Below are 12,028 nucleotides of genomic sequence, written 5' to 3'. Positions count from 1 at the left end.
ATTTTACTTTTTTTTCCCCGATTCTCTCCTCTGTCCCACTGCAGGGGGGGAAGGCGGGGGGGAGTGAGCGAGCAGCTGTGTGGTGTTTGGCTGCCTGCTGGGTTAAACCACAATACTTCTGCAATATTTCTCCCCAACGATGCTTCTTCAAAATTATATATATCATCTAGACTATGACAGTACTTAGGTGTCCACAAAAACACATGATTACAACATCACTTAGGTGAACTGGAAAAGACATGCAAAGGATCCAGTTAAGTTTATTAAATATTTTAAATTGAATAATTACAGCAGCAGAAATAAGGGGACATCAGTATCACCACCAAAAAGAAAAAAAAAGGAGTCTGCAGCATCCCAACACAGCAGGTACAACTACTGAGCAACCGCATTCTTAGGATCCACTGGCTGAGTCCTAGAGCTTGGGTTGGGGTTGACTCTAAGGACGTAGTAATGTATCCCAACAGCAAGTACCTCCTCATGTGACTTGTTCAAAAAGAGACACAGACTCCTTCAGAGGCAATACTCTGCAGCAGCAGCTGGTAGGTGCTGTTGGCAAAGAATACATTACATTCTGATGCTATTTCAGATGCTTATTTCTTTCTCCAGTGCCTCTTTCCTTATGATTAACAGCTATGCATGTTGTAAAAAACCAGATTGCTTACTGCTTTATCCTTCAACCTAATGCATGATTCAAAATTCCACCTGATGGAGCAGAACTACAAGAAGGGATGTACGCTGTATAAACATTATTTAATTGCAGGGAACAGTAATCTATCCATAAATAAATGTTGGTCAATATCATGAGATGAAAGTCGGTCGCAGTTACTGTTTTGTTTAGCAGCACAATTGCTTTTGTTGCTCTACTTGGATGTTAACATCAAAGTAGAATTTTTTTCCAGCACCTTTTGGGGATCATAACACAAGATATTGAGACTTTTCTAAGAAGTTCTGAAAGTGCTCATCAGTAGGAGTCAAGAACCTTCAGAACTTCACAGAATCAAGTAACATTTACCTTTTATTCTTGCTTCATTAAAATAAATGTATCACATATTTAGACACACAATAAATCCAAAGGAAGAGGCATCTATCTGTCTTGAAAGCAATAAAAATCATGACCAAAGCAGAACATAAAACATACTATTTGCATATAATTACACTATCAGATTTTAAATAATACTAAACTCAGACTCTGAAAGTATACTGAAAGTATTCAGGCTACCCTAAACAATGTAAAATTCAGCTGTAATTGAGATATTTCATTTAAGTATGAGCAAAAGCATTCTTTAAGAAAGATTTGCTTACATATTTCTCCCCAAAATACTAAAAACTATTCAGTTTGTTATCAGTAGTAGTTTTTTTTTTTCCATGGTCCTATTTGCATAGGCATTAGTTTTAGGATCAACAACAAACATAACTCTATCTTTACAAACATTGATACATTAGAACAGCAAAACCGTTGCTTGTATAAATGACATACCACTTCATCTTCAAATCCTCCAGCTAATACAAGTGAATAAGCTCCATCATTACTGCGTCCATGGATTCCACCCACGTGTGGTCTGTGAACACCTGCTTCACTCACCTGGCAACACAAAAAAGCCAGTTTCTAGCATTTTTTTCAAACAACCAGCCATCTACAATCACTTTTAACAATCAACTTTCTGCTTAAAATATTGTACAGGGGTGTCTGTGTAAATAGTTAATGTACGACTGCCATTAAAGGTGAGAATTCCACTTGTTTTTAAGGAAGAAAAGCCAAAAGTAAGGACACCCAAAAAATGGGAGGACAATGTAGGACAGTGGTGACACTGGAAGATATAAAGGTACGCTTTCTTCTTTGGGAAAAATCTCCACGATTCTTTCCATAAGCAGTATTTAAGACTGTACTCAGTGCTATACTCCACTTGCACAGTCATTTAGAACAATCCAAAGCAGACGGAGATCTGCCGGTTTGGTAACATTTTAAAATCCTTAACTAAGCAAGATCACAGTGACCCGTGTAAAGATCATTATGTCAGGTACTATTAAGGTAACACACTATAAATGTGACCAACTCAGAGGAATATTATCACACTGCCTAAGGAAACAGAAGAAGCCACTGCAACAACATATGGATCATAAGCTAGTTCTCCAACCAGGGTAACTCTCTGGTAATGAATGTGCAACTAAGCTGCAACTAGACCAGCTGAGAGCTGCAGCTCTAGCATACACTGGCAACATTATTAAAGTCTGCTGGAACATCTCTCCTGAACTCCTTTTCCCAACCTATACTTTTAAGCAACTTCCATGAAAGTTTACATTCTTCTGCTATCGCCTTGTACTTTCATAATACATCAGACGAAAGGTCCAGCTGGACAAAAATGCTGTCTCTAACAACAGACAAGAGCTGTGCACAGTATGAAAACTATGCAAGGACACAATGATACTTCCTTGCACAATTTCTCAGCATCCAGCTGTCTGTGGCTCAGACTTCCTAAACTACTTAAAACTTTTGGATCCATAGTATACAAGAGAGAAAATTGTTCACAGTAGTACCGCTTCTCATATGGACTAATATTACTTTTGTTCATTTTGAAGTAGGCAGCTGACTTTTTTTTTTTAATGACCCCTTTTTGCATTACAAAAGTATGTATATCAGTCCCTAATCATTTTTTTCATACTGTACCTCATTTTGTAGCCATCTAAACTACACCATGTTTTCGACATTCTTCCAGAATGAAAAGTCTTTCAAGTTGAATGAAAACCATTCCATTCCTTTAATCATCCTGACTGTTGTTCATTTTATTTTCCTGACCCTTCCTTTCACAATAGTTTAACACTTGATTTATTTTTTGATCACTGTTGGGTATTAAGATGGCATATTTTCAAGATCAGCTTTTAGAAGATCTCTCTCCTAAATAATAAGAATAATAAGTAGCTGAAAGCCCATTACAAATTATGTAGTTAGAACTGTTCCCCACCCCACGTTTACTATCCACAACAACTTAGCACTCTCACCTAACTTTATCAGCTATTTGCCAATTTTTCCAGACCATTTATGAGTATGCTGAATAAAAAGGCCCCACTATTGCGCTCCTCTTCCCTGCAGTATCAAACATCCTTTCATTCATTCCTCCCTCCCTTCTTTCATTTCCAGGTTTTATCAATTAAATTTAGGTTTCTGGTAGGTGATTCACCCCAAAGATGAACTCTGGTAAGTAATTCATGCCAAAGATGCTCTTCAGATGCTCTCTCCAGAAGCAATACTTAGTCAATTTCCTTCTAGGGAAAAGAGAGTTTGTGTCATAAAAAACTACGCAAATCAGAAATAAAGAAACTACAGTCTCTAAGTTCTCATAGATTTGCCGAGACAAACTCATTTCTCATACAAAAGACCAGTCATATGAGAAACAAAAGTATAACTTAACTTTCTATGTAGAAAACATTTCAATCCGTTTTAAAAAAAAAAAAAAGGTCGAAGTATTTCATTTGTACCCAAAATTAAATAATTATGTAGAAATGGTAATTGCCTTTTGATGTCTAGTCCACACATATATATATATAAATATTAGAATTCTCTGCTTAATTTTCTGACAAAAGCAGTGCTCTAATTCTGTTCCTTTTTCCTTCTAGCACTAGAAAGATCTGAAAACTATTAGCCTTTGTGTTACAAATGGAATTCCTAACAAAAAGGTGAACTAATAATTTCAATTATTGTTGTTCAGTGAAAATAAAACTTGTTTTTGAGAATCTGAGTTTGCATAAGTGACTTTAGAAACTCCTCTTACTTATGAAACTTTACTTAATCTGGAAGCCAACAAAAAGCTAACTATTTATTTTAATTCCTTTCGCAAAAAAATTCTTCAAACACAGGACAGGTCAACGAAATATTCCAAAGAATCAAAACTGAATTTTCCTCTTAAGCAAGTCATTTTGTATAAAATCGCTGGTATGATGAACAGCATAATTTTATATTACAAATTTAATTTGCTTCATCTAAGGCTTGTACTGATTGTAGTGTTGACGATGGACATCGAAGTGAGAAAGGATCAAAAGAACTAGTTCAGGTTTCAACTGCTTCACTGTGATTTCTACCAAGAAGGGAAACTGAAAACTGTTGCTGAGGGGAAAGCATCTGCTGCTAACCATATCAGCCTTAAAACTTGCATGGCCTTCCAAATCCAGAATCCTTCACACAGTACTGGAAGACACCACCATCAGAGGAAAATTGCCTGCTAAGTGTTCTCTTCTACCAACTGAATAATAAAACATCTGTTTTCTTCTCATGAGAAAGCAGGTAAGGAAAAGTTCAGAAAACAAATCAGAGGAGGCTTTTGATTCTTGGCTTGCCCCTCAAGCAGTTTAAAAAGACTTGTTTCTATTCTTTCAAATATGATGGAAATCATTCAATTACAATCCTTTACACATGCAAGAGACAAAGAAGTCACTGATTTTGAGAACAAAGAAGTATTTCCCCAACTAAAAACAACAATTAAAAAAACAAAGATAAAACAAAAATCAGTGTAGCAGATAAGGCTGGGGGAAAAGGAAGTAAGTTTGCAGTTTGCTGGACACTTCGAAACCACAAAAAATCAGTACTGGCACAAAAGGAAGCTGTCCCATCCTCCCTGCTTTGTTTTCTCCTGCCCCTCTGAGTATTTGCACTGTGCTTATATAACCAAAATGGGAGATGGACTGGGAAGATTAACTCCCCTCCTACCCCAGATAAGATTATTTTTCTGCCAGTTTTTCTACAAATCTAGTTTACCATACAGCCTAAGAAATACTTGCAACAGAAAATGAGACAGTGCAAGAAACAGCAAAGGCTGAATGGACAGCTAATTTCAGTAGCAGTAGAGGCTTACACTGGTTTAAGCTGTTCATCAGCCTAAAAGAAGATTTGCACATCCATTACATATGACCAAAAAAACCAATAGGGAGTCAATTTACAGTGATACCATCTAATGTTTTCAAAGTCTACAGTCTACATCTCCGAAGTGGGATAATCAGTTCACGCGAAGTACACTTCAGAAAATACTTGACTCTATTCACTAAGAATCCCACTCAGAATTTTAACGTGAAATTTGTTTATCCTAGTGACAACAGACTTATTAAGTTGTATTGTAAAATCAGTATACTTTAACCTTCACTACTATCGGCATCACTTCCAGTATTAGAATCATAATGTACTTGCTTTGTTTAGTCCTGGTGAAAATGGCCATTGTCAATTTAAATTTATTTTAATGCCCAACCATTCATTATTATTCTTACTTACTTCAATTACAGCTAATACTGAAACAACATACCTGAACTCTGAATTTCCAGGTTGTCCCAACAGGAACACCAGGTATAGGTCCATAATGATTTGAAGGAACAATAGTGCATTCCTTAGTGCGACCAACACAGGCCATGCCCTAAAAATACATAAGACAAAATGAATTAGTATTATAACACTGAAGACTATTTGCAAATTCAATGCAGATATCACGAAATTTGATCATTATAACAAACACATACTTTAAAATATGTTAACAATTGTTAAGAGAAATGTTAATTAAGTAATATGTGTTTATGGGTTTGGGGGAGGGATCGGGGGTTGGATTTTTTTGTTTTTACCTCTAGTCACCTTAATAATTCTTCCACTGCTTTAATTGCCAGTAGATATTGGGCAGGATTAAACATTTGTTTTATTGTCTGTGCAACCCAGTACTGAATTTTGTGTAGTGCATATATAAATAGAATTATAAATGTAGCACATACATGAACAATCAGAGTAACAGCTATTTCTAAAATACACTCTACCTTGCCCCAGTCTCTCTGGCTTTCAGTACTGGCAGATGGCATCTTTGCTTTCTTTTTACTCTGTTTGAGCTTTTCTCCAGCCTTTACAACTTCATTAGAATCATTTTTGCAGGAAGGACAATACCTAAAAAAAGGTTTTAGTAAATTCTCAATTACTTCATAATAATGGCAATACACTTCTTGTAGCCAAAATAGTGTCAATTTGTTTATATTTGACTAAATATTTCAAGCTAGCAAACATATACCGGTCTTAAGCACCTGAAGCCTATGGCTTAAAAAATGAACCCAACATGAACAAATATTGTCAACTTTTAAAAAAGGGCATTTCAATATCTTTGAAGGTAGAGTGCTAGAGGCAAAACATTTAACTATTCTTTCTCACATGGTATGTGAGAAGTCTCCATGTTTCCTGTATTCTCTTTTCATTTTGTCCTCTTTAATTTAGATCATGTAAAGGAGAAGGCAGGTGAGATTACAGTACGCTGCTAACCAGTACTCCTGGTTTGTTTCTACATCCTGCCCACTCAACTCTTATTTTTTGCTTCTAGTACAATAAATTTCACTGCAGACAGCTGAATGTCAAACAGAGCCAAGCTGCCATGTAATGTGTGTAGACACACACACACATACGCATGCACACACACACTCACTCCACAGCACTGAAGCCACTTGGAATACAGATAATCGCTGAGACTCATTCCAGCTAACACAAAGCCATCCTTGTAGGAAAGCAGGAGTAGGAGTGTGCAGTGACTACAGCAGAGAGAGAAAGGGAGTACGCTGGTCCTTTTGGTGCTTCCGGTAACATTTTTATAATGCCAATGGAAAGGCAATTGTCCATGTTTCTGGCTCCCATGGGCTGGTTTTGGTCCATATGCCACTAGTGGAGGAAGCCTGATCTACGCTACCATTGACAACCCAGTTTAGATAACTACCGCTAGTACTATTACTACTACTGTTTTGGATTTATTAATTAACTTTTGTATGTGGATATGAATAGAAGAATTAATGATTGATGTCCACAGACACAGATTTCACCACGTCAATAAAAGTGTTGAACCATTAAGACAATGAAGCTATGTAGGTAAAAAGAAATAAAAAATATTTTGATGCTGAAATTGTCTAACACTAAGATTTTGAATGATATTACAGTTGTTTAAAAAAAAAAGTATGCAATGACCAATTAAACGAAGGAATGCGACATAATGCAAATTCACAAGGTGAATTAACTATGGCATTCCCTGCTTCTTGATAGGGTAACCACAGTACCTTAATATTTTTTAAACTGTGTTTTGTATGGAATATTAAACACTGTTTCGCATATAGAGTGATGTAATCTCCGGAAGAGAAATTTATCATCCTTTCCCAAACTGCAGGCTTAGCCCCTGAACAGAATTTGCCAAATTTTACACTATAAAATATTAAATGGAAATTTTTCCACTTCTAATCCAAACAAAATCTGTCAAGAAGTTAAGGATCAGACAGCCATGACTCTTTGCTAATATGCAAAAAGAAGGGAGAACACAGACCTCCTCTTTGGTAGGAGACACTGCTTCACCCAGTGCAACCGCACTCCTTCTACATACATCCAAGCACTAAGACTGCACAGGGCTGGCATCACTAAGTATCCCAAAATTAACTGTCACAAGCCAGCTCCACAACAGTACCTCTCCCACCCAGCGACTTCATCCACAGATGCAGCTATCTACTTAAATGAATAAATCTTAAGACTCATATCGTCACACAGCAAACAAAAACAAGTTAAAAAGCTTGACAGCCATTTTTCAAGACATTTTAATTGTATGAATTAAACTTCTACTACTTGTGGAAATTCTCAATTTTTTTGCCAGAAATTTAAGCGGAAGGGTCTAAAAGTGCACTTAACGTATGACTTGAGGGACTCTAAAGACCATGTTGTCAGCCAATTTAATTCTTATGTGGTTGTCTACAGAGCAATGAATCCTCTGTATGGAGGAAAACAGTCCTGGGGACCTATGCAGTGCAGTTAAGTGATATTAATGTAAGAGGGTAGGGAGATTTGAGCACTACTGGCTACACTTTGAAAAAAATTCTGAAAACTTTCTCTGTAGCCCTCTGAAATAGAAGTAGGGTAATTCATAAGAATGTTTCATAAGAAGCTTTTGAAAAAGAATGAGTGCCAGTGAAGACCAGAACACTAATACCTAATCTGAAAAATACTATGAAGCACCCAGCAGGCCAAGATAATCTTAGCACGCTAGCTAAACCAAAGAGACACTGATGGCTGGTGAGATTTCAGCATCAGTATCCTCACATGCCTATCAAACGTGCCTATTCTGTGTATTTGAGGGTGTAGAAGAAACTAGAGAGAATTAATTGTTTTCAGGGTAGAACAAAGGATTTGGGCGTTCTGTGGGAGGGAGTCACTGACTTGAAGCATATATATTTCCTTTATGCTGTGATTAGTATTGGAAAATAGGTGGACTTTACTGTTGCTGGAGTACTGGATTAGAGCTCGTTCTAAGAGTAAGGGGCAGCTAAAGAATAGATGGACCCAACACATGTGTACTTCCATACAGATGGTCTCATTGAATATTCTGAACGAAGGAAGTCAAAAAAGAACTTCTCAGCTGCTATATCCAAAGGTCAGGTGCAATCAGGTAAGAATACCACTTATGGATTGCAGTCAGTAATAAACGACTTGTGTGCTGAGAATGGTTTCCAACACGTGACATCAACTCACTTATGTTGAGAAGTAGTAGGAAGCAAGAAGATGCTATGCACAGAAGAGCAGTCTGCCTTGACAGTAGAAAACTTGGGGATAGTTCAGACTAACATGCTGTGAAATAAACACTGCTGAATAAACACCGTAACCATTTTGCATGTGCAAGAAGTGGAAGGCACATAGACAATATCCAAATAAATGGTATTTTTAGTTCCAATGACCCATACGTATTTCTAGTAGGTACTGAAAATATTTTTTAGACAGTGTTTCAAGCCAGCAGTTCCTCCAAAAACATTGAATACAACTCTTCCCAGTGCAGAAGTTTCATGGGAAAAAGATCAACTTCCAACAACAGTATCCCTGTGGCCAAATGTACACACTGAGAAACACCTATCAGTGTTAACGGTCTCAATCACTAAATCACACACTGGCATAAACACAGAAGGAGTTCAGAAAAAAACGCAATGCCCCAGAAAACACGCAGACCGTTAGACACTGACCAATAAACAAACCTACTATGGCATCCACTATCGTTTAGGAGATTGAATTATTTATTTCCAGAGAATGTTAAAACTTCCAAAGGACTTTATATAGATTTTTACATAAAATTTACTCACAAGGTCCAAAGAGATTCCATAAAATGTACCCATAGACATCTTAGACATTTCTTGATGTCTATGTAATGAGAAACTTTATTAGAATAAAGTTCTATTTATTTCTCATTTATAAAGGATAAGTATCTCATGTAAGTCATAGGCAGGAGATAAATACAAACACTGTAAATTGTAGATAGCTAATAAAGTAAAAAAATGGTACAGAGCCCAAGATAACTTAATGGGCTGCTAATGGGTCCATGCAGATTCTCTTCAAAATACAATTATCTTGATTTAACAATGCCAGTTAGCTTGATTTTCCTACTGGCAGAACCAGGGACAGTAGAAATGAAGAGTAGCAAGGTGGTGGTCCTCCCACAGCAGGAGAAATGAATGGAGTAGAGGCAACGAGAAGATACAGGAAGGGCACAGGGGCAGCAACAGGGACAGCAACAGGGACAGAGGATGAAGGGGAAGAGAAGGGTGAGCGTAAGAGAATTGTTCAAGCAGTGAAGCTTGAACAAAATTAAAAGGCTGGGGAACAACCACTGTTGATATACACAATCAGATCAGATAATGTCACAGAAGATCATAATGATCATAATGAATAAAATGAACATACCAGTTTTGAAACTCCATAATGGTCACTAAAGCTTACTATTAATCCTTTGTGAATGATTTAAAAGAATTACCTTGTCAGAAAACATAAGGTTTGTATTAAGTAGATGGATGAAAACCACAGCAGAATTTTAAAAATTCTTCAGTACGGACTCTCACGAGGTGCAAATAACAAAAAGATACCATGTATAGAATGGCAATATAGATAAGTAAATCATCCTTGTATATATTTACCAGTCCTCATCTTCTGGTATCTTGCTTAAGGGAGGGTTCAGGCAGTATATATGATAGGCCATATTACATTCATCACACAGGAGTTGCATGTGAGCATCCTGTTTTCCACCACACAAATAACACGAACAAAAACGGCACTCCTTATCTGGATCAGCCCTACAGTGCTTGCATTCAGGGCCACTTTTTCCTGTCAAAAACAAAGCAAAAGTCAAATGCCATGTATCTTAGAAAAGTGCATTACTGTACCTACAGGAAAAAATTATTTCTGCACATGAACACTGCCCTCTTGAATATGCTTTTTTCTTACAACAAGGTATTTGACTATCTAGGCTAATGGGATTTCTTCTGCTGTATAAATAAGCAGTAAAGAAAATGACTCATCAGCAGCTTCTCTTATTTTCTCCTCTCCCGTTCCCAACATGCCACCTGCACACTCTCCCTACAGATGGAGCCTTGCACAATCTCTAGTTGGAGTCTTCTTAAATATAGCCATGAAGAAATTCCAATTACGTAGCTGGTAACAGTCAAATAAAGATGAAACTACAATTTGGAACAGCTCTCCTCCCCTTAAATTAAATTTACAGTTGGATAGAAAAATCAGTAGTCTGAGACCACAGACAACCCCAAATCACCAGTTGTTTCACAGCAGCAGTATAGTTTACACACAACAAAACACTAACTTTCTGTTTCAGCTCACTTGGAAATTTGGACCTATGAATGCCACTATGAAACAAAACCATTGGCATCTGTTCTTCAATTAAGAAAAAATGCTTTTATACAAGAGAAAAACATTTAGTAGCCTAAACTAGATATGAAAGAGGAGAGGGAAGAAACACTGAATACTTGTAGCAGAATTAACGCTTACAAGAGAAATGTTTGAAACAAGTAGAAGGTCCAGAGAAATGAGAGAAGACTTCAGAAGAGAACTTGATCACAGCCCAAAGAATTCCAACATTAAAAGAAAAAAACATTTCACGTGTATGTTCTGTGCAGAAGGCATCTAGAAATGCCATGGAAGTGAATTTGAGCTTAAAACTAGTTTAATAAACAGAGTACTTCCAAACTTCTCTGGAAATAGTATTTTATCTGAAAGAAGTAATAGGCTTTGAATCAGAAGACAAGGAAGACTAGAAAGACTATTTGAGAGTTCAGAGTTGGAAGTAGGAAACTGGAGAATCTAGACACCTGAGATAATAGAGAGAACATTTTTCTTAAAGTTTAAAATTGGCCAGAAAATGTTCTTTCAAGTACCATTCTGGAAGAAGAAAATAACCACAGGTTATGGAAGTTCAGAAACTGAAACAGCTGGAATACCAACACTTGGAATAAATTTTCTTGGAAGTCCTTAGGCGTATTATCTGAGGACCTTCTGAACTGTTTGACAATGTCTAGTCAAAAGGGCAATTGGCCTAGGACAGTGTGATAAGGACAGACAAACTTATTTCTGTCATAATCTTTGCCAAAAATACCCAAAAGTCATTAGTCATACACAAAAATAACACTTTCATTCTCTGGGACAAAAGCTTACTGAATATGTCCATGATGTCACAAGCAAGTTCATTAATAAGGAATTTGAAGAGCAGCCCCACTACAAAAATGAAAACACCTCCCCCAACCCCAAAACCCCCTACAGCCCTTCGGAGGCAGCATGAACATCAGATTCTTCCACATGTGCTAAGCAGACAGAATTTTAGACAAAAAAAAAAAAAAAGGGCACAAGAAACTGTCCTGGTTTCGGCTGGGATAGGGTTAAATTTCTTCCCAGTGCTGTGTTTTGGATTTAGTATGAGGAGAATGTTGATAACACACTGATGTTTTCAGTTGTTGCTAAGTATCCTCCTAGTCCAAGGACAGCTCCCATGCCTACTGACTGAGCTAGGTACACAAGATGGGAGGGAACATAATCAAGACAGTAGGCGTGATCCAGGAAGTACCGATCGCTACCTGGTTATCGGTCAGCGTGGGTGGTGAGCAATTGCATTGTCCCTCACTTATTTTGTATATTTTATCATTATCATTTTCCCTTTTCTGTTCTATTAAACTATCTTTATCTCAACCGACGAGTTTTTCTCACTCTTACCCTTCCGATTCTCTCCCC

The 12,028-nt window shown here is 37.1% G+C and overlaps 1 protein-coding gene across 1 annotated transcript in view; it reads right to left on the bottom strand.

Annotated features, from left to right (window-relative positions):
• Nucleotides 1-1,477: 1,477 nt before the first annotated feature.
• LOC104079108 (E3 ubiquitin-protein ligase UHRF2-like) overlaps nt 1,478-12,028 on the bottom strand; it is a gene marked incomplete at both ends in the record, with an annotated part of 39,671 nt that continues 29,120 nt past the window's right edge. The window contains 4 exons of the mRNA XM_009581016.1: nt 1,478-1,582; nt 5,286-5,393; nt 5,782-5,905; nt 9,931-10,117. Of these exons, the coding sequence (XP_009579311.1) occupies nt 1,478-1,582; nt 5,286-5,393; nt 5,782-5,905; nt 9,931-10,117 (524 nt within the window). The remainder of the gene's footprint in view (nt 1,583-5,285; nt 5,394-5,781; nt 5,906-9,930; nt 10,118-12,028) is intronic.

The sequence above is a fragment of the Fulmarus glacialis genome, unplaced genomic scaffold, assembly GCF_000690835.1.
Source record: "Fulmarus glacialis isolate BGI_N327 unplaced genomic scaffold, ASM69083v1 scaffold3347, whole genome shotgun sequence".
NCBI lineage: Eukaryota > Metazoa > Chordata > Aves > Procellariiformes > Procellariidae > Fulmarus > Fulmarus glacialis.
Note: the sequence above shows the minus strand (reverse complement) of the source record. Positions and strands in the feature narration are given on the sequence as shown.